The following is a 24819-nucleotide window of genomic DNA, read 5'->3' on the forward strand; positions in this document are numbered from 1 at the left end:
TTTCTTGATATCATTACTTTCTCTTCTGATGGTTTAAGGAAGGTTAAGAAAATAGCCCTCGTAGCTTTGTTTCTGAATACAAATATTAGGAAATAAACCAATTCGTTCCTAATCAGAGATTTTTTAGCATGCAACTTTTGTTCACAAAAACCTAGACTGTCTTACGTAGAGTTTGCCAAAAGTGCACGGCATGATTAATTCATATTGTAAACTACGGCAAGAACAATTTAGCATAAAACATACAAGTTTATCACCTTTTTGTTCACAAATTGAATAGTTACAAATATTCTTCTACCAAGATATTTGACCAAATCCTATAATTTCACTTTCTGAATTTGAACTGTGTAAACCGAAGTGGAACTACACTATACAAAATGAAAGACCTCAAACTGCAATTGATGCTTTGATTCAGTGCAATCAAACGTTTTAACCCAAATATGGAGAATGTTGCAAGTACTGGGTACATCACCTGTGTCAGCTGCTCCACCTGAAAGAAGTTTTTCATCAATAAATAGGCTAAAAGCTACTTGCGGAATACAATGGTCGAAGATCGACTTGCCAACCTAGCTCTTCTTAATATACATCGGGAAATTCCTGTAAACCCTAGAGAAGTGTGGTTTCAGAGTTTGCCAAAAGTGTACGGCATGATTAATTCATATTGTAAACTACGGCAAGGACAATTTAGCATAAAACATACAAGTTTATCACCTTTTTGTTTACAAATTGTATAGTTAGGTTTAAATGCTTCTCGTTCGTTGAGTCACTTTATATATATATATATATATATATATATATATATATATATATATATATATATATATATATATAGGTGCGAATAAAGAAAGCAGAACATTTTACATACACAGAAAATCCGTATCAAATATATTTAATTTTATTAAACTGTACATATACGGCAATACATTGTTTATTTGGGAATAATGAAAGTAAACAGTATATATCCTATTGAAAACCACAGTTGTTGCAACAACCAACAAAGATCGTACAGTATTGAGTCATTCATTTCCAGAGTAGTACATTACCTTTATCTTAAACCACCTCCTACAAGGAACAGTGCCGGATTTACGTGTAAGCTTCATCTAAACAAGCTATAGCTTAGGGCTCACTCGCTTGGGGGCCAAAAAAAATAAAGAAACTGTAATGTAATTTCCAAATAAGACGAGAAGCAAATAAGATAAAACGAACATACAGCAATGGTTGTTTTGTATTGTTGTGTACTAGGCTTTTATGAAGAAAATAATAGGACTCTATTTCTCAGACCCACTTTAATGGGGCCCTTGTTATCCAGCCCTTTTTATAAGGGAGTCCCGCTTTCAAGCCCTGCTTGTAATGGGCCCTTGATTCCATTTCGATATTCATTAGGTCCATAAATTAGCATAGAGCATATACTCAAACCTGGAAAGAAACGGCATTTTTTCACTAAAAAGGAAAGCTTGATGTATAAAGGGCCCATTTCAATAGCTTAGGGACCCTCAAACTTAAATCCGGCACTGGTAAGCCATTGATTACAAGTAAGATGTGTGTATAATAATGAGATTCATCTTGACCAATTATATTCTTCTATGAATGTCGAATAGTAAGGTATTTTTTATACACACACATTAAATGTCTCTTAAAAGCCCCTGTAACTCTTAAACTGATAGACAAAATACACTGAAATTCTGAATATACTATGAAAATATCGTCGAGAGTACACTGTTTGACATTTCTCTAATACTATCAACCTAACAAAGTTACCAACCCAACATAAAGGTTTTTTTTTTTTTTTTTACTTTTTTCAAACAGTACTACGTGAGGTTATCACAAATATCAAATCAAATCAATGTATTCTAATGTACCACGAGCTTGTGTTTGTAAACATCCAACATAGGAATTGTAACACAAGCTTGTGGCACATTACAATATATGGATTTTATTATTGTGATAACCTCACTTAGTGCTGCTTGAAAAAAAAAACTTTATGTTGGGTTGGTAACGCTGTTCGATTGATGGTATTGGAGAAATATAAAACAATGTACACTCAACGATATTTTCATAGTATATTCAAAATAGACTATAATCCAACAAGTAGTTGTTGAGATTCTTTGTCTCATGAACTGACGGATAAACTCGTTCAGACAAGGTAAATATACGAGGGTCAGTCGAAAAGTTTCCGGAATGTTGTTCTAGTTTTGGCAGTTACGATGCAATCACAGTGACTCTTGTACAGTACAGTCCTTACGTTGCCTAGGTATGAATGTAAGAAGTGTGAACAGGTCATGACAGTTTACAAGCAGTATAGCTAAACGGAGAAATACGTGAAGATCAGTTAGTGCAATGTCGCGGTACAAGCAATGCACAAAGATCAAGTTCATGTGCAAATTGGGGAAATGTACTTCAGATAATTACTTTGATAGCGTAGTTTACGGTGTCAGTGCTTTCATGAAAAGAGCAGCGATACCCGTTTCGCCACCGTACAAGACATCAAAACCAAGGCGACGGTTGAACTTCGGAAGATACCAAAAGATGACTTTCGTTGGTGTTTCAACCAATCGCAAGAGCAAGGGAGCAAGTATATCTGTTCCGAAGTCAAGTAGGTATTTTGAGGGCAAGTAAGTAAATGTGTACTTATATTTTGGTAATAAAGTGCCAAAAATACAATTCCGGAAACTTCTTGATTGTATCTCGTATTTTATGTATTATTTTTACATTTTAACGTGTATCAGTAGGAGCTACAATATCACTACAACTACGAAACGAAACAAAAAACTTTCTCATTTTTAAAAATAACTTATTTACATGTTCACAAGTACAGTTCAAATGCAGTGAATGAAAATTCATTTTTAATTACGGACTCATAAAAAGAGTCTAATTCATTTACTCATTTACGAATTTATTTGATGTATAGAAACGCTTTAATGGTGCAGCTTCCTTTACATTTTTTCTTTTTTTTTTCTTTTCAGTGTATACTATATTACACTAGGCACCACACAAACACTTTTATACAGTATTACTTTTCTGAAAATCTGAATAAACTTATTACATTTAGAAATCAGGAAGACGTTAGCTTTAGAATATTACAACTTAGACCTGTACAATGTGTAAGCATCAAACAGAGGAAATGAATTTATGTCTCCTTTCATACCTTTAAAGCTTCAAACAGTTCTTCTATAGCCTCGGTCATTCGAGCTCTAAACTGCTCATCCCGTTGAAAGAAATTGCAGGTGTTTTCTGTCTGTTTGTCTTTTATAAAAGATTCAAACTCGTCTGGTTTATCTGGGTCAACTACACTTGCCATATCTTCCGAATCCATCAAAATAAATGGCGAATATACTGCTTTGAAAACAGTTCCTAGAAGTATAATTGATTGATAGTGGTTCCATAAAGACTCAAACGTAAAATTTTGTGGCATTGGGACTTTTACCTTCTTTACAGTATCTGTGAATGAATCGTAATACTTTTGAAGAAGTTGTTTCTCATTAGCTCTCCGAAAAGATCTCAGTGTACTTACATACAAAAATAAAATAATATCTAACGTTGGAGGACCATATTTAGCTACTTGAAGATCAAGTAATCTAACAGATACTGGTTGTGAGTTTTTGTACCTAAACAGTAAATTGTTAATCCACAAATCCCCATGGCATGTTACATTTAGAACACTCCATTGGTCGTAAAGCTTTCGGCATTCTTCTTGGATAGAAGGCACTCGGATCTCAAACTTCGAAATAGAATCCCTGAGATGTGGAAGAAATCGTTTCGCTACAACTAGTATAGTCTCGAAAGTTTTGTCTATCGCTTCTGAAATATTAGGCATATCAGGATTGAACCAAATATCTTTGAGAAAAGGAAATACCTTATCTAAGGTTTGTCCTTTGGATTGTTCTAGAACATACGAACCAGCATGAAGTTTTGCTAGTTCTTGTAATACAAGAGAACAATGATCAAAATTTAATCCTTTCTTTCTATCGGCCATGGTATAACCTTCTTGAGCTAGGTCTTCTAGAATAAGAAACTCGTTTGTTCTACCACTGCGCGCCAGATAACATTCAGCGTATGGTAATTTGATACCAAGTTGTGTTATCTGTGGTATGATTTGAGTGTAGAAACCGATTTCTGCATCAAACACGTTCATTTCTTTTCCCATCGCTTTCTGGCTTTCTTGTAGAGGAGAACTTTTGATGAAAAAATAAAATATCTTTTCTTTTCCCTCATATTTTGTTGTTACTGTTGCTCTTTTATGGTCTGCCAAGAAACCAGATACCTCTGAATTAGCATCGCCGAATTTCACATCAGTTACAAGAATCCCGTTAGATCCAACCAGTTTATGGACGATTGTTTCCATATCTTTTGTGGTAATAACACCATCATCAACTTGTGATGAAGTACCGTTCATTTCCCTTGTATTCGAGAACCCAATCTCTATCGTGAAGACTGGATATTTTGAGTTCTGAAAGAAAAAGAAAAAAGACTTGAATTAAAAATTAATCGAGTAATTATCTACTGTATTGAACTTACAGACAATAGAATATGAAAAGCTTGATAGCACTAATATCATATAAAGGAAAACAATTCATTCAAATTTAATGTCTTCGTATCAAGAAGACTTTGGGAAATAACTTCGAATAACTTCGAAAAGAGAAACATTAGAAAAAATATCGTTATGGAAGGAAAAGAACAAGAAGACAAATGAAATGAAATCTGTGAGTTTTAAGTCCCACTGTTATGCTGGCTATGCTAAAGGAGACGGTGATGATAAATAATGAAGGAAATGGTGGAATGAAGAAAGTGGGAGGAAACGGGAGTATCCCGAGGAAACCCATGCACACGGTGTTTGTTCATCACAAAGTTCACTTGGCGCGAGCTGAGATCGAACGCAGGACCCCATAGCATCAGAGATGAGCGCTTTACCACTGAGGCACCGCAGCCCCCACAAAGAGACAAAGTAAAAAACAGAAAATACATGAAAAATACAACTGAAAAAATATTCCGTAATACAATATAAAAACTGAATAAAACAACATTGGAGATATTCGTCTCAAATACTGGATGGCGCAAAACGTCCCTATCAAGTTTAAAAGAAATTTTCTCTGCAACTAAGCTAGAAACATTAACGGCTAAATACCACACATTGTATGTATCCGGTAGTTTGTAACATTTTATCAGAGGAACCCCAAATCTTTGGGAGAACTAAATCAGTATAGAGCATGAAACTTTTACCATTTTAGTGGATGTTCTTCCCAAAGTCATATCAAAATTTTGAGATTAAATTAGATGAAATCGTTGAAATTAAAGAAAATTAAATTGTTAAAGTGTTGGGATGTAAATGCCAGGATGTGACTAATACCAGTGACTTCGCCTTATGCAGTTTGCTTGAGCACGTGAATTACCTAATATTGTGTGTTGTTCATTGTTCCTTAATATATGTAATAATATTCAGAATATTGTATTATTTTGTCGTTTCTTTCTTTTCTTTCCTGTAACATTGCAGCTGCTTGCTTTCCTCCTTACATATATGTATTCCAGCATCACACCACGTTCACAACAGCGCTGCAAGCGTAATTGGTTTCTCAGTGTGTAGTACAGAAGGGTAAACGGGAACAGTGGAGAAGAAGAACTGCGGTCTCCATACGTTCAAAACAAGATTTGAACGTGCAGTGTTAGCTGTTGTTGACTATTTTCGTGAATTAATATGACAATTTAAACTGAATCAAAGAATGAACTTTTGTAATTGAAAATATAATAATACCTAGATATGGTAGGATATAACTCATTCTCCCAATCAGTTATCTTCATTTCTTTTTGTCTCGATTTCTTAATGAAAATAAAGTAACAGAACAAACAAAATTACAGCTTTCTGAAGTCATACGGAAGAAGAGGAGGTTTAGCAAACATCCCCAGAGACTCTTGAAGTTAACGCAGAATAAAATTACATTGTAACTTATTTTGAAGTCTTCTTATTTAATACATACAATCTTCGATTTTCTTTCGGTTAAGGTTTTTCTGCCTAAATAAACTGAATATTTGGAAGAAAAGCGAATAGCTTATGAAATAACACTGTACTTTGTAACATTGCTCCAATTGTAAGATCTTACCTGCTGTATTGTAAGAACTTAAGGGAAATTTTGGCACTGATTTTCTTATTTCAATATTATTCTTTAACGTATGTAAAATAGAAATAGACGAGTATTGGCATTTGCAGTGGTGTTTTCAGCTGTAACGCTTCTAAGAAACGCGGAAAGGAATGTGTATAAGGTACAATACACATCTGAACACTTTTCTTTTTGGTGTAACTTACTTCAGATCGGAGATTGCACTTGTACTGAGACATGATTCTCTCAATGTATTTCAAAACGGCAAAAGTGAAAACTTGTTACTTAGTGATACACTGATTGATTTATGAATGTGCTTGCTAGTATTTATTATTTATTATATATAGGTTACAGTTATGTACTGCTAGAAATTTTGGTAAATATAGCTCGACCGTTTTCAAAAGTATAGCTTACACCCACCCTTATATCTCAATTGCATCCCTGAATTAATATATATTGAACTATAAAAATATTAGGTGAGTATACGCCCTATATTCAGTAGCGTCATTTAAGATTTTGCTTGGGGGGGCAAAACCCCTTGATATAAGTAGAATTTCGCGTTTTTAACTCATTTATTACTACTCTATTGATAAAAATCTATATAAATCTCAAACTCAAATGCCCCTCCCTGCCCCCCTAAATGACGCCCCTGCCTATATTCCTGTATACTCTCCATTATATCCTTGGTAAATTTGTAATGTTAGGTTTCTCTAAATTATTCTTCCAGTACTAAAGGCCTGTTTGACACGAAAGCATAGTTTTGGAAGATTTTTTTGTAGCAAAAATCTTATCATTGCCCTAATGTGTAGAGAGATTGCAAACTGCTCTAAATTATTTAGTACATTCATTAATTGTGGAAGTTTAGACAGAAGTTAGCACAGACATGTTCGACAAAAGTTAACTATGGTCAGGAGATGAAAACTAAATTGTGTCGAAATTTCAAAGTTGATTTAAAGCAATAAATTGCTGACAGATTATGAAATGAAATTATCATTGTTTTGCCTTTCTTGTCTGCTATTTGAAGGAATTGCCAACAAACCAGAAAGGTATAAAATGTTTGGGACATTTGATTGAAAAAGTAAAGAAGCATGAGAACTGTAAGTAACACATTGACACTATTCTGAATTAAGGTACTGTGAGTACCGGGGATGTATCTACAAGCGAGGATTTAGGATTTTAGATTTCTGAGCTCTCGGCATTTAAGGCCATTTAGCCCGTCACGTTTTGAGGGATGGCGTCCCTGGGCGAGCACACAATCCGGGGAAAGGGAAGGAAGAAAGGATGGGGGAAGGAAGGAAGTGGCCTGGGAACTATAAGTTAGGTACCACCCCGGCATATGCCTGGTGTGAATGAGGAAAACCCAGGAAAACCTCGTTAAGGGTGACTGGCCTGAAAAAGCGTTGTACACCTTTTCGACCGAGTGGCCCCACCGGGAATCGAACCCGGGACCGCTTGCACCGAAGGCGAGAGCGTTAGCGACTACGCTACCGGGTCCGCATCCACTGTCTCTCTCAATACTTCCTAATTCGATATACGTTTGTACACTTTCATAATAAAATATAATTGGTTAGTACTGAAGTGATTGGTGTAGAATAAATATTTGGTCTTACACTTCTTCTGCATTCTTTCTTTTCTTACAAAGATTTTTTCTTTTGAGAATATGGGTAGTATAAGTTAATAATTACTTCCCAGATCTCCCACACCAAAAGCGTGTTCGCTAACTGCTTAACCAGGAGGAAGCTCACCAGATATCTCGAGTTTAATGAGATGCCATTAAAGTAATGTCTTGAAATTGATTGTGGACGGTAGGAAGACAAAATTTTGCAGCACATACACACAAAAAATAACTAGTGAAAATCATAGTGAATATTGATATGTCCACTTCAGAAACTTAAAGTTACTTTACTGTATTAAAGAATATAAAAGAATTTAAAGAATAATCCGTGTGGAAACTTTTCTATACTTTAAAAAAAAAGGTCTCGGAATGTATTACCTGAGGAGTATGCAACTTAAAATATAAATTTATATTTTCAGCGCCTCTGGCGGAAAGTTTTGAATTTCGTGCATACGAAGTTGCTTGGATAGGATGGCTTACCCATTCGATAACTGTTAAAGTGATCACTATCTGTTCGATTATGTCAACTATAACGTAATAACACATTACAAGTGTATGGATTAATGAGATTAATATTTTCTTCAATGGAGTGAAATATAGAATTTCAGAAGCATTATTATATATTTACATAAAGGTGTTAATTTTGTTTACGATATTGTACTATTAAAATACCTAGATGTTGTCTAAAATACAAATTCGAAGGTGAATATGGTTATATACCGGTATTGAGAGTAGGTGAGATTTTGTATTTTATATATTATTTTCTCTGATTCAATGTGTAAATCTATTCAGGAGTAAATATATATTTGAAATATTTGATGAAGATATTTCTGAAAGTTCTTAAATATAAATTTCTGAGTAGGGAAATAACATAAGAACAGTGTATTAGGCGATATTTCACTGATAAACTTCTCAATTAGATTCAATGCAAGAACGTGCTTTGAGACTACAAAAATTTATACTTCTGGATATTAATGTGCATATAAGTAACTATTCTTGTACAAATCAATTTTCAGTTTATATTACTCTATTGGATTATTGTTATAAAGTTTTCAATTTTTTAAAGATATATTAGCTTTTATTTTTATAGCCTTATATTACCTATTTTATCATTGAAATATAGGTTTCTCTTTTGCTAGTCAGAAATACGCGTTGGTACGATAGAACAAGAATAATTAGAGAGAATATATCTAATTCTTGTTATAAAATTAACTTCAATTATTTTCCCTCATTTAACAATTATCATTGTAAGGCTTGTCTCCCAGTTTAGATTCTTATCCAGGTCATTAAAGGCCCACAACGGAGCTATACCAAGGCACGTTACAAGAAATAGCATAATTCAGAATTATGTCAATGCACTAATTAGAGCGCCAACAGAGAAAAAATGGTAAAAGCTAGATTTCAAAAGACATATTGACAAATTGGCTGTCCCGAGGAACAGTAGAATTGATTTCATATACAAATGAAATGGATCGTTTGTTATGAAAGCTTACTTTTTATTATGTTTAAGTCTATTAGGTTATCTTCATTGATTTTATCCCGAGGAACAGTAGAATTGATTTCATATACAAATGAAATGGATCATTTGTTATGAAAGCTTACTTTTTATTATGTTTAAGTCTATTAGGTTATCTTCATTGATTTTATCGTTTTGATTACATAGAAGACTGAAAGAATTTTAGAATTAGAATTTTCTAACTCTATAGCCTATAGAACCCGGAGGTTCAATGCCGCATTCACAAAAGCTCTCCACTGACTTCTATCCTTAGCCAACTGGATCCAGTTTCTACATTGTATTTCTATTTTTGCGAGATCCATTTTAATATTGTCTTCCCATCTACTTCCAGTTCTTCTTGATGGTCATTTTCCGATGGGTCTTCCATTTAAAAATTTAAAAATTTAAAAGAGAGCGAACCCTGTTTGGGCCACCAAATTTGTAAAAGTTAAAAATTAAGAGAGAGGGATATGTATGATGGTTGTTCAGAATGCCAAATGTGTACACGTAAAAAATATATATATATATTTGAGTGGGGTTTTTGGGTTCGGGTTCCGGATGTCACCATTGCTATCATGTGCACTACCGTTGAAGTCTCCCTTCTTTGAATTAAAATGGTTTATGACTCGATAAAGACTGATTTCACGGTTTGGAAATCCTATCTCCTCGCAGTATCCCAATGCTTTAGGGAAATAAGATCCCCTAAATCGAGAGCAAATGAAAATTTAAATTTATTCGCACCTGTATCCGTGTATTCACATGCTGAAATGCTGAAAAAGAATTTTTGCTCTAATTTCTGGTTTATAGGGACGAACTAGACTGATTTTCACTCTCCATGAAAATTGAATGACAGTAGAAATAATAATAATAATAATAATAATAATAATAATAATAATAATAATAATAATAATAATAATAATAATAATAATAATAATAATAATAATAATAATAATAATAATAATGTTGCAAGAAATAAACAAACATCTTGAATTTAAAATTTTGATTGAAAATCAGGAAAATCAGTTCAATTCAGTTCATGTTAGATAGAAAATTGCCTAAATTGCCTTATTAGTTTAGCCTAACAGACTCTAACAAAAGATGTTATCCTTGAGGTTAGAGATGCAATTCGTTTATGAAAGAAAAAGTTAATGAATTTAGGTTAACAAAACAATAAAAGCTTTAATAAGTAAAACAAACAAAAAAATATTTAGATAAAAAATATTTTTAAAAAAATCGAGTATGATGAAAATTATCACTGAATTTGGAATTTTATGATAACAAATGTGAAGAATAAGGCAGAATGCCTTAGCACCAAAACTAATTTAAGTGAATTACATCTCTGTTTTCTTTCTTGACCTCCAGCTTGAATGAATTGCTATAAGTAACTTGACATTCATAACCAAAATAGTGAAGTCGATATTCATAACCACTCCTATCTGAAATTTTCGATTGATTATCCTTACATAATGAGCTCTTTTAATTAGGCACAATACAAGCTGGTTAACTTACAACCTTATATTTGAAAATACTTATTTGCGTAACATTGGATAATAAACATATGATTAGCGTTGATCAGCTGATACTCTATGATATTCCTAAAATTATGAATTTAAGATTTGTATAGTGTGATGGAACCTGAATTTAATTACTTACGATTTAAATTAAGCAATATATATATATATATATATATATATATATATATATATATATATATATATATATATATATATATATATATATATAGTGGAATAATCCTGAATAAGTTGGAATATATTGAAATAAGTCGAAACAAGTTGAAATAAGTCATGACTGATTTAGGATTTAATGAAAAATTTGAAAGAAAAAGTAGAATGAGCTACAGAAACTAAGTAAGCCTTTGCCTGACTTCTAATCGTTTCTAATTATAACTGAGAATTGGAGATAATTACACCTGATATTAAATTTGATATTAACATAAACAACAAGAATACATCATACATAATATCAATGCGATTAATATTGTGATTTAACCATGCATAAGACATATATACACACATATTAGCGAATATGGAAAGATATCAAGACACAAATATACATAGATAAATCATAAATATAGGCATCCATATATACACAGAATACCATTAATACTTAAATATACATAATAAATGCATAGACGTCTTTTCAAAAAGAATTTTTAGACAAATGTATCTATTTTCCAGGGTTTTTCTTGTGTTGCAACAGTAACATACGCATGTATCCGTAGGTTGTCGTAATTAGTGTGGTCTATGCGCATAGACTTCTGATCGCTCTTTTGGTTGGAGGATCAGAATAATTCATTAAATGCGGTTTTACTTAGCCTACTTCATGGTTATTGTCAATACATACTTTTTATGGCACAATGTAATGTCTGTTCCGTTTTAATGACGAATTCCATATCTCTAACACAACAAAAAAATGACTAATCGTGAGATTATTCGCGTTTTTCTAATTACTAATTAACCTTTAAGCTTTCTACGTCGAATACTTTCATTGAGACATGACTGCAGATTATTTATTAACCTCCTATTACCATATTGGTTTAAATAAATTCGATCAGTTACCAACTCCTATGTAAATGACTTTACAAACAGTGATTTCATACAATTTAAACAATACAGTGATTACACTTTAAAAAATATCAAGCTTTGTTTTTAATTATCTTTCATTAAAAGATTGCCTGTCAATGGCTTAGACGCATTTTCACTGCATACAAATTTAAACACTCTAATTTGAATACTTAGATTGTCTTAATTTTATCAAAAATTGCACAATTCGAGCCACTAAATTGTCTACATGTTATTTTGTTTACATTTAGTTTATCTCTTTTTATCCGCAGTTATGCTTCATAAGTGACAAAAAAATATAGGAATTAATATATCTTTAATGAGATTGATGCGGTCAATAATATCACATACTATATAAGTAAAATTGCCAAAGTGTCTCTAAATGTAGGCTGACTCTCGTTCAATGTAGGCTGACTCTAAAGTTAAAAAAATTCTAATCTCTGATAGCTAAAGTTCGAATCATAATATCTATTCTCAATGCGATGAAATTATGCTTGGAAGTCTCAACTAATTCCGGACTTTAATTTTTGTACAGAGAACGGACTTGCATTTTTATTTAATGCAGAGAATTTTCCTGCTAATATCAATAAATAATTTAGATGCATCCTACTTTTCGCTGTCACCACTGCCTTGAGACTCGTTGTTACCATGCGCTGACCACTTTTGTTTTGCCACTGCGCTAACCACACGTACACAAAAGTCCTTACGTCTCCTCTTTCCATGCCTGCGCGACGAATGTATTGGGTTCTGAGTTCTGTCCTCAGACTTCTCCTGGGCCTTCCTCCTAAACTTCCAGGGACGACGCGCTTTGGTCTGTCCATGTCCGTCGAAACAAGCACTGTTCCGTTGATCCGTCTCTCCAACAACGCACTTTTTAGCACTAACAAATTTTAACCATTGCGCTACACCACCACTCTTTGAGTCATGAGTGTATTGTGTCATTCGTCGAATTATTTTGGTGTCCTCAATTTTATTTTCTTAGTATCCACCTATTTACGGTGTTCGAGCGTCGTCTCGATCGTCTCTATTTTTCACATGTTTCACAAAAAGATGCTAAAAGCTCTTCTGTTTTCTTTCCTTGGGCTCACGGAGGGTCCTCTGCATGTGTGGTCTTGTGTGGCTTCAGACGTTCAGCGGAGTATTAAGAGACAAAAGGAGGGTCGTTTAAATGTCCTCGCCGCAACGACAGGTATACAGAAAAAAAGGAAAACATTTTACTCTTGGGTAGGGAAAGAAAATAAAGAATGCCCTTTGCTTCTTTAAACACAAAATTTAAAATGATATTTACTAACGTTGTTTTAGTTATATGCATAAATGAATTAAAAGAATTTATTTAAAATAAAATAAAAATGAACATGAGGCAACTGTCACATCCACCTGGCTACATGGCCTTCCTACCTGAGCCTCCTAGACTTGATGACTCTAACAATGTTTGGTAAACCTTATAAATTATGTAGTTCCTCAATATGAAGTATCCACCATTCTCCATTTCCGTTCTTCTTGGGTCCAGATAATCGTCTCAGTATCTTCTTCTCAAATACTTTCAGTCTATGTTCTTCCCTTAAAGTAAGTGATCACGTTTCGCAAGCATACAAAACAACAGGCATGATTATAATTCTATATATTTTATGCTTGAAATTCCTCGACAGAATTAGCACTGATAATCTACAATAATTTGATCTGTGTATGGTGTCAATCTTGCTAACATAATGTTTGAAAGAATTTTTAAATGATGTTGAGGAAAGATAAATGCCTCGATAATTACCAGTATTACAATCAGTTTTGTAGCCTTTCTTGTGAATTGGAACAATGATTGATTCTTTCCACTCTTGTGGTAATTTTTCTTTGCTCCAGATAAAGAGTTTGTGTATCGTGTTCCACAATTTTTCGCCTCCAACTAAAATTAACTCAGCCGGAATTTCGTATTCACCCGGAGATTTCTTTAATTTATTTACAGCGATTTCTACTTATATTCGGTTAGGTTCTGGAATATACGGTTCTGCGGTGTGTATTTCCCTTTCTTCATTCACTTTAGTTTTTAGCTGACTGTTAAGCAAATCGTCAAAAAAATATTTCCATCTATTTCAGATGATATATGTATCAGTGAGAATTGTTCTTTCAGCTTTCTTTACTATATAGAATTTTCTAACGGCTGTGAACTACCGAAAATTATGTCAGGAGATGCCACGCTCTATACAATAAACATGCTTACTTGAAATGAACATGTGTGAGTAGACCGCGGGCTTTCTGGATTATGCCAGGAATATTATTTTTAATGACGGAAAGAGGTAAGGCTTTCCGACAATACAAACAGAAGAGAAAGAAATGTAGTAATGACATGAGTGGGGCATTTGATATATTTCGCGCGATTTAACCTAGAAGAAATTACAAACCGCGTTCCTGAGACTACTAGGAATGCCAAATTTTCGTTTGGTAGGGATCTGTTAAATATTAACTGGCAACCAAATAAGTTATGGTACAATTTGAAAACGCTAGGATTTGGTCATTCAGTAAACAGAGATGTTAAGTCTTTCACTTCTTTCATAGCTTAAGAAGTCCTATAACCTAATGTTAAATGATGATCAGCGAACGAAAAAAAAAACGATACAATTTAATATACAGGGTGTTTCAAAACAACACCGACAATGTTTGGAGGTGATTCCTGACAACAAGATAAGACGAAAAGTATAGAATAACCTGGGTGCACAAATGCTTCCTTTTGGAGTTATAGGCTACCGAAAACATGAAAAAAATTAAAGGTCCATAGCTCCAAAACTATGGTACCTACCGTAGTCAGGTGAAGACTTCGTTTAGGAACTAATATGAGCCCTATCCAAAAATACATGTTTCAGAATCCTGCGGTACCTCTGCATCAATTTTTATAGAAGTTTGGCTAAGGGCATGTAATTTGAAGTACTCATCAACTACCTCTGTAAAAACTGTTCAGAAGTACCACAGGATTCTGAAACATGGATATCCCTTTTCAGTTTCCTTTGTGGCAATCGGACACAAATCATCACATTTCTCCCCCCCCCCCCGCCAAAAAAAACACATTTCAAATTGGCTTATTAGGGGGACAGTCCCCCCAGTTCGAAGATTGGAGGGGAGATCTCCCCCTCATCCCCCGAGATTTGCACCAGTGGTTGCAACTAAAATTGGGATGAGAATTTCATATCTTTTAGTTTAATAATTTTCAGTTTAAGTTTCAGTTTAAGTAATATATATAGTATTAGCCTACCATTCAAAATGATTGAAAAAGATTCTCTCTTAAGTTTGTCAGGAAACAAAGCTGAAAATCAGAAAAAAAAATCAATCAAGTCAAAGAGGGGCACGGTGGATAAATCTGAGGGCGCTCATGTCAGATGTTAGGGATCTCTGGTTTGATACATGGTTATGAGAGTTTGTGAAGGACAACATCGTGTCTGTGGATTTTGTCGGGATTCTTTGGATCCCTCCCTCATTATCATTCCACCAATTCCTTCATAATCATTCACTTTCATTTATCATCCGTCCCCTTTAGCCTACAGGGTATAACCATGTTTTTTTTATTTTTTTAAAGATTTTTAAAGGGTTTTTTTTAGTTATCACTTACGCTCTTATCTATTTATTTTGTTTATTTATTTAACAATCACCAAATACAGCTCAGAGGCCATTTTACACTGGATATCTAACAACAACAACAACAATAGAAAGGAATTGGAAAGGTATAGGCCAGGGCCATTAGATACCATCCCTGCATTTGCCTCGTAGGACTGAGGGAAACCCTGAAAAACTCCAGTCAGGATGGTCGGCAGCGGGAATCTAACCCAAGACCTCCCGAATGCGAAGCCAACGCTCTACCACTTGAGCTACTTCGCTCTTTGTTAACATCTGGCATTTCTAAGGATCATCTTTTGTAAAATTTTACTACGCAAGTTTTGTTTTTTATGAGTGTCCTAGAACAATCATTTTAGTCTTTTTTTTAAACTTCATGTTCACTAATTATCTGTTTTCTCATTTATATATTGTTATTCCTTATTGTATTTGTAGCACTTGTACTTCATTTGTATCTTTATTTTAAAATGTATTATCCTATGTATAGTACTATGATGTAATCAGTATTGCATGTGCATTTTTCTCCTTGGCGCAATAGTGACTGTATGCTGATGTGTCAATTAATAAATAAATATTATTATTACTTTATATTATTATTATTATTATTATTATTATTATTATTATTATTATTATTATTATTATTATTATTATTATTATTATTATTATTATTATTATTAAAGATTGGAAAATATTGTGTAATGGCTGACTTTTTTAAAAAAAAGTTCACAAATGTTCTTTATTTTGTTCGTGTAATCACGTAAAACTGTGAACTGTTTAAGATCTAAAACTTGAGTGAACTAGAGTTGCCCACGACATTCGTAAACTGTCTCGTCTCTTTTTGAATTTAAAGCAGTAGCCTACTTCTCCTTTCAACCGTCATTTCGAGGGCAACACCAACCAATATTGAAACCGGAAGTTGTAGTAGAATTATAATTCTTCCGGTTTTAATTCAGAGACTAGAACGGGAATTGAACCTACGTATACTTGACACTAGGGGCGGCTTGTCTATAAGTGCTGCAGAGCTGCAGAACTACCAGCTATTTTAGTGGAATAAATATATTTTCAGTTGAGTTGAATTGTTTAATTTAATCAAGGTAATAACATGTAATAATGATATTTGATCTAACAGTGACCTGAAATTGTGCTGCTGGATATGCTACATAGCGCGGAATTACCGGAGACACCTTCTGAAGCTTAATAAATATTGCAAGAGCTGTGCACGGATTGCCCTATGCTTTAGCATTGAGACCAAAATATTCACCAGCCGCACTGTATTACGTTTTCCTGGTTTGGTAGATAGGATTTACTAGAGCTGCACTTCCAGCAGCTCAGAACTCACGAATACTTCTGAAGAAGCCGAAGACACACGACGTGATGTACATGAGGCGCCGTTCTCTTGTTTTTGATAAAATCAGTGGTGCACTTTAAAAATAGTAGTATTCCATGTTCGAGTTTGTGCAAATTTTCTGAACAAAAACAATTTGTGTGACAATTTTAAGGAAACCATAAAATTTTTAGAAATTCTTTTAACTACCCCAGTGACAATAACTGAAGCAGAACGTTACTTCTCCAATTTAAAAATAATTAAAACATTTTTGAGAAGCACAATATGCCAGGAAAGGCTCAATGCTTTGGCTGCTGTATCAATCGAGCGTGATCTCATATCCACCATAACGAACTTTAATGGTAGAGTAATAGAATTTTTGCACAGCAAAAGACACGTCGAATGGACTTGATTTACAAACGATAAAATAAGATATCTATAAGGCACTAGTATTAATAAAATTTCTGTCTGTAGACACTACGTGAATCAAAATTTTTATGGTAGGCCTATCTGAAAACAATATGTTTCTTACGATATTCCATTTATAAACTCTGTTACACCAACAGTGGCGTTTCTAGGGTAGAGCTATCGGGCTCAATCTCCCCCGAAATTCATTGAAACTTGTAGGCATCCAAAAGGAAAAATTAAATGCTTATTCATATGCTGGGTATAGCTCCTCCCGAAACAAAATCCTAAATACGCAACTGACACCCAATAATCAAAACAATAGTGTTTTGGTTGCATGATACAGTAAAGTTGTATATGATAATTGTCATTTATAACGATTAGAGTGCTAAAAAAATATGCTGGTTTGTGTACATTTTATAATTGCAAACGGGAAATTTAATATACTAAAAAAAAAAAAAAAAAAAAAATGCAGAACTACCTCAGATTATGGTACCGAGCCGCTACTGCTTGACACGCTAATTCTATCTATTCTATCTCTAAAACCGATTCTTCCTATTTCATACCGTTCTTTGCTCTATGGTGATCAATTTTGAAACCGGAAATAATATAACTGTACCACCTCAGGTTTCCATAGGGCGTTCAGGGAGGAGTTAAACTCTATTCTTTGTATACTGAATTCGTGTTGAAAAGTCATGTTTTACTTAATGACAGATCTAGAAGGTAAAATCTAGGAAGGGGGCACCTAGAAGCCAGACTAACTAATTAACTAACTCTATGGCCTATGAAACCCGGAGGTTCAATGCCGCGTTCACAAAAGCTCTCCACTATCCTTAGCTAACTGCATCCAGTTTCTACTTTGTATTCCAATCTCTGCGAGGCCTATCTTAATATTGTCCTCCCATCTGCGCCTAGGTCTTCCTAATGATCGTTTTCCGATTGGTCTTCCAGTCAAGACTTTGAAAGCGTTTCTACTTTCTTCGATCCTAGCTACATGACCCGCCCACCTAAGCCTCCTACACTTGACGACCCTAACAATGTTGGGTAAACCATATAAATTATGTAGTTCCTCGTTATGAAGTTTCCGTCATTCCCCATTCCCGTTTCTCTTGGGTCCGAACTATGAGAGGTATATCATGAGTTTACTATAATCTTTCGAAAATAATAATAAATGTTAGCTTATATTAGTTTGGTCACCTAAAAAAACTGTTAGGTCTAGGTCCCCCAGCCCCTTGCTAAATCCGCCACTGATGTTACTTTTTTTGAGCTTTGGTATGTCGGCCGTCTGAAAGACGGACGAAAGACAGATGGAACTGATAATATTAAATCATGCATAACTGAAACTATTTTCAACATAATTTATTTCTGTACTCCAGCTAGGAATCTATTTCCAAATGTTCTGTTCAAAAGGGCAAGAACATTAACAACTGAGCCAGAAGGAGAGACTCAGAGAAAATTCAGTAAGAAAAATAAAGAAAGAAAAAAGAACTACACATCCGAAAACCGAAACATGAACTTTTCATACAGTAGCAGATCCAGAAGATAAAAACTGGGGTAACCAGCAAGAACACAAACTATGTTAGATCTATCATAAGATCATTAAAAAATTTCAAAAATACATAAAATAATAGCTTAAATTATTTTTTCACTTAAAAACTGGGAGGTCTAGGCCCACCAGCACCGGGCTAAATACGCCACTGTTTTCACATCAAAAGAGCGAACTTTATCACTGATCGAACAGAATTTTAAAAGTTACTACAACATAAGAAAATGGAGATGAATAAATGCCAAACGTGCTTACTTTGCAAGAAACAGTGCAGACTGAGAACGTGGTGTATATAGTGTATTCTAAACACCGTTCTTCTGGTTTTAGTCCTCTTTGGAACTAACGTGCATAAGTGTAACTAGTGAAGCACTAACTTCTATTACATTTGGCCTTTGAAATCAACTCTGCTTGTTATCTAATCTACACCAAGTACACTTCTGTTGACCTGACAACTAAAGATGAAATACTACAATAGCGAGTCTTGATTCACAAGACGCTAAATTTCTTTTCAACTTTAATGTTGATACGTCATGATTACATAATAGGAAGCCACTGATGATCTTGGCTGAGACCATTGCATGTGAAATGACAGGTTACTAATCGCTACTACGTTTAGAAGATGAATAAAAACAGACTTTGACCATCAGCTTAATAGATACTAACTGCCTTGACCTTGGGTTTACACCATATTTTTTTTATGAATATAACAACGTTAAACTTTTTGTTTATATATTATGTAACAAAATTGGTTGAAATTATACTTTGGGACCGTCTTTAAATCTACAAACTTCAAAACGAAAAAAAGATTGAAAAATAAATATAAGAAAGAAAAGAAGAAGAAAAATCAGAAAGGATAAACGCAGTAAGTAATGTCGCGTTAAAATTAGCATGTTGTTAACCAGTATTTAATGTCTTGTTAGGAGTAGAGATGGCGTGGGTTAATGAAAACTTGACCCATGACCCATCACACACCGTGAACCACTATGACCGACTTTGACCCACTCTGTCTACCTCCACCATGACCCATCGTCAACAACTGTGACCCATGATCCACACCCTCCTCTCAACTGACTAAAGAGTTTACACTTATAATAAAACAACGTTGTGACATTATCACTAATCGAAGTTTGAATTTCCTCGATCAATCGCTCAAATACTGTTCTATTACAATACCGGTGGATGTGACCGTTACGATATAAAATGGTAAAATGTTTGTCATGAGCCAAGTTACGATGAATTTCAATTTAATTATTATATACGTATAATTATTTCCTTGTTGAATTACAGATACTTTTCAGTGGAAAATAGGATGAAATTTGAAAGTCTCAAATCAAGGTAAAGAGGGCTAAAATAAAGGAAAAAACTGTAAAATTCGACTGTGTCTCGAAAGCCAAGTAGTAAGACCTATTGCTATTATTGCAATAGAGAACATAGTTAATGAATCTCTCAAGATGTTAGGGTTCATAATTAGAACTGGAAAGGAATTTAACAATATTACCACATTAACAAAAATGTATTATTCCTATGTCCGATCAAAACTGGAATATGCTGCTGTGATTTGGAACCCATCACAACAGCAATACAAACACCAACTGGAAAAGGTCCAATCTAAATTTATCAAATACTTGACGTACAAGAGAACTCTAATCTATTCATATTATGAAAATTATATAACATTAATAGACAACTTCTGTATTCCTACACTTGAACAAAGGCGAAACGTGATAGATATGATTTTTCTCCCTAAAATAGAACAAAACGAATTTAATTGTAGGGATCTCATATCAACATTAAATTTTCATGTCCCGACACTTACAACTCATCCTGATAACTCTGGCCTGTTCTATTGCAAAAAAAAAAAAAAAAGCAATAAGATCGACGTATTATTGAAACCATCAATCTGGAGAATGTGCTCTACTTTTAACAAAACATGTATCGAACACAAAGAAATTAACATCTGTAATATGTACTCTATGTTTAAGAAAACTATTGTAAATGTATTATGTAATACACTAACATTATAATTGGGCTTATGCCTGTTGTGTTGATGGCAAATAAATAAATAAATATCAATCTTCAAAAGTGACTAAAGTTCTTTCTTTCACTTACGCGTTAGATATACTCATCTCAGGTAAGTACATAGAAACAAATTACAAAGGAAGAAAGACGGAGGCATTAGAAGTAAAACGTAGACAAACTCACCAGTGTTCAGAAGATGCTTTCTACGATGCACTGAGCAGAGTGGGTCGGTAGGTCAGAGTAGAGTAGGTCAGTAGGCCACAGTCGGTTACGTCCTTTTGACCCACGACCCACTGATACTTTTACAAATCTTGGCCCACGACGCACTGACCCACTCCATCTCTGGTTAGGAGAATGAATCCTTTTACAAAAGTCTGCTACTATTAATGATAACTTTACCAGTACAAATTTAACGACCTAGTAATTAAACAATCGTTAAGTAATTTTCACGAATGTTGATAGATCCGTTTACAATCGTACAATACTTATTAAATTTCTTCCCATTAGGATTTTGGGTGGACAAACGTTCTATAAGATTGTCAAATCCAATTTCAATATCTTATTGAGCATAGTGGCGTAGTGGTAGAGATTCCAGACCAAGTAAGATTGTAGCACACAATATTGTGTGCTTGGATTTTCCCATTCCGTCTATCAACTTACGAGTACTCTTTCATAACCATTTACTTTAGTTTACATAGAGCGGCGAGATCAGTGGATGGCTTGTCAGTGGTATAATGAGATTAATGAACCATTGCAGATTATCATTTTTTTTAAGCTAAAATGTAAACAACAGTGTTTCAAACCGATTAACATGTATTTAATCTATCATTGCTCTTATTGTCTTGTTCACAATAAACCACTCACGCGTATATTCAAGTTATAACAAAGCTTCGAAAGTTATTTCCTGAACATTTTAAGTCACTCGCAAAAAAAAAAAAAAAATATTCATTCTCGATATTTATTTCGCAATAACTTGCAAATAAATTGACCTCAACGTTGTACAAAGAATCAGCTTCTCTCTCTATGGTCTCCTTCGTGGTTAAGCGGTTAGCGTATACGCCCTTGGAGTGGGAAACCCGGGTTCCATTCCTGGCGGAACTTCATGTGTTTCGGATTCCACGTTAATCACTAGGTTCCGTCTTATATAGCCTCCCTGCTGAAATTAAAAATCAACTCAACTCTTTATATAGCAAAGAAAACTGAATTAAAATTGCTTCATTCGACTTGTTCCGGAGTTATTGATGAGAGGACCACTAGAATATGAGCTACCTCATTACTCAAAAATAGCAGTAATAAAACAATTGGTCGGAAATCATGCGGTCGCTTCTTGCACCAATTCATAAAGTATTTGGGTGCTAATGTAAATACTTACAAGGCAGGGTACTCCGGTGTAACACGCCAATTGTGATAAGATTGCACAGACAGAGAACATCGAAAAATAAGCGACATGTATTTTTTTTTATGTATATATATCGGCTAACAAGCTCATAGAAAGGGTCAAATAGGGGCATAAAAATAGGCTCAAAATGAGACTATGTGGAATATAGTGAGAATGAGAAGAGATATCAGAAAAGGTTAAATATACGAAATACTTCCCATAGTCGACGCAAGACAGTGAGTTAGAACACACGCATGCGAAGAAAGCAGAACATCCGGAGATGGACCAATCACGTATGCAACATTGTCGCAATGTGTTACGGAAATGAGCGAAGAGGGTGGGAAGGAGGATGAAGAAAGAAGAAACGAAAACAGAAAATACGTGATTTTGCTTTGGGTGCATACGTCGCCCGTTTGCGAAAGAGAGGCAGATTGATTTCAATGCACGAATATGGAAGAACACGCAGAAGGGATGCAAACGCCGTTTGTACAGGCAGCCACCGAGACAGTACTGCGCAGTGGGTTGCATATATCGCATAATGGGAACAAAAATGCATATCGCAGTAGAATGTAATAAGTGGTGGTCCGCATAGGTAAAACAAACAGCAACAGTAATATCAGCACCACGCATAAGTATCAACATTATATCACTATGAAAGTACGCGTACAAAATAACAGTGATATTTTTGTTTATATGTTACTACTGCCTACACACATTTTTGTTTCCAACATACATCTCATCGTTGTTCCCATTACGCGATATATGCAATCCACTGCGCAGTACTGTATTCTACTTGCATTTGTGAATAACAATACAGGCATTTCAGAGGGAGAGAGAGAGAGAGAGAGAGAGATTTCGTTAAGTAAGACAGTACATTTAATACTTGAAGCTCTAGGGAACTTGTGCTTCCAGAGTAAACTCAATTCTTTGAGGATGTCCATGCTCCACCCCATTCCCACACACACTTTACAAGTTGAAACTTTTTTCTATCACAAAGTTCTTTTTTCTTTTTGTGCTTCAAATTTCGAGCTCTGTGTTGCCCCCATTTTTAAGATATACTCCCATCAAAAATACTGGGGACCATTTCCCCAGCCTCCTCTTTTAGTAATTCGGGGCCGCGGTGGCTCAGTGGTAGAGCGTTCGCCTCTGGTGCTAGGGGTCCCGGGTTCGATCCCAGCCCCCGCCAAGTGAACTTTTTGGTGGACAAACACCGTGTGTGTGGGTTTTCTCGGGGTTCTCCCGTTTCCTCCCACTTTCTTCATTCCACCATTTCATTCATCTCTCATCATCACCGTCTCCTTTAGCCTAACCGGCATAATCGTGGGACGTAAAACTTAAAGATTTCATTTCATTTTTTTTTCTTTTAGAAATTCAACGTTTTTTTCCATACCAAAGTTTTTTTTCTGTGTTTGTTAGCTTTATGCTGTTTTGTGCCTCAAACTCCAAGTTTTCTGCTCCCCGTTTTTAAGATATACCCTTATCGGGGCGATCGCCCTCCCAGAAGAGGAAATTTTCTTATTTTTTATATATAAATAAAACCCATCCCAAAGTTTAGAGCCCTTAAAAGTAGCAGTATGACAACCCACCGCCCCCCCCCCCCCAGAAGTCGGTCCTGGATCCGCCCTTGACTCTTATGAAATATGCTGTAGCTTATCTTCTCAGCCCCCGTTCCACTTTACTAATGAAAAGTTTTTCTCTATGCCAAAGTTTTTTTTTTTTTATTATTATTATTAAATATTACAAAGTCAAACTTTTTGTCAGTAATTCTTAATAATATTATAATGCCAACATTTTGGCACTATTTCGTGATGATAATTCAATTCCAACACTTTGCCAGTAACTCATGTGTTATCAACACACTGCCATTCATTATCAATTTTGTTCATGTCAGAATGTTGTTAATGATAATCAATCAACCTGATTTTCTAGTTATTCTTTATATTCCTTCGAAGTATGAAATTTACTATTAATGCTTTGTATTCATTCTGATATCAAATTTGTTAGTATTTCTTTGTAATCTTCCATGCTTGTTTATCTACTAATGATGGTTTATAAATTTGTCGCATTATCATTTCTAGAAGTGTTTATCTGTAAATTCATTGAAAAAAAATCTATATGACGTGTATAGACTTGATTTAAACTTACACGTACAAGGCAACGTGCAATTCTCTAGTTCAGTGCTTTCCAACCTTTTCTTTATGGCAACACATATTAGTACACAAAAATTTACACAACACCAGGAGCCCACCCATAGAAATTTTTATTAGAGATACACACAGTCAAAAGATTGTAGAGGCCCGGATGAGATAGGCGCCCTGTGAACGCGCCCTATGACACAGATGAAACATAAATATATTACTTAAAAATTGTTACGAAGATTTGAGATGGTTCTAACCTTTTGAGTGTGCTCCTGTACGACACCCATTCACGAGTTTTTCCTCCACATATTATCCATTCTGGTATGGGACAGACATCTTTCATCGATACAGCAAATAAAATATTTTTTTTCTAGATATTCGTCGTTATGCAGTCTGAATTTAGTGTTCTTACAAAATTAAGAACAGACATACATAGTGGTATTTTAATGCTAAGCGTACAAAATTGTAAAAATCATCATATCTATCACACAATTAATAGATGAATGAAATTTAATAATTATATTTAGTATTATTTTATTACAAGATTTTCTTTTGTTTTAAATTCTGATTCTGATCTGATATATATTGAGATCATTGATACGACACCCGTTTTGGAAACCTCTGCTTTAAACAACCA

At 34.4% G+C, this 24819-nt stretch overlaps 1 protein-coding gene across 1 annotated transcript; it reads right to left on the reverse strand.

The window, feature by feature from the left end:
• Positions 1–872: 872 nt before the first annotated feature.
• On the reverse strand, positions 873–19127 carry LOC145689837 (putative oxidoreductase dhs-27). The gene is made up of 2 exons (XM_081764057.1): positions 18903–19127; positions 873–4444 (listed from the first exon to the last, which is right to left on the reverse strand). The coding sequence occupies exon 2, from the start codon at positions 4388–4390 to the stop codon at positions 3137–3139; it is 1254 nt and encodes a 417-aa protein (XP_081620183.1). The 5' UTR covers positions 4391–4444; positions 18903–19127; the 3' UTR covers positions 873–3136.
• Between the last annotated feature and the right edge of the window lie 5692 nt (positions 19128–24819).

This window comes from Thermobia domestica, chromosome 7 (genome assembly GCF_964235325.1).
Source record: "Thermobia domestica chromosome 7, izTheDome1.hap1.1, whole genome shotgun sequence".
NCBI lineage: Eukaryota > Metazoa > Arthropoda > Insecta > Zygentoma > Lepismatidae > Thermobia > Thermobia domestica.

What these genes read in the sequence shown, in the direction of transcription:
- LOC145689837 (XM_081764057.1), bottom strand. Translation starts at nt 4,390, where the DNA reads ATGAACGGTACTTCATCACAAGTTGATGATGGTGTTATTACCACAAAA.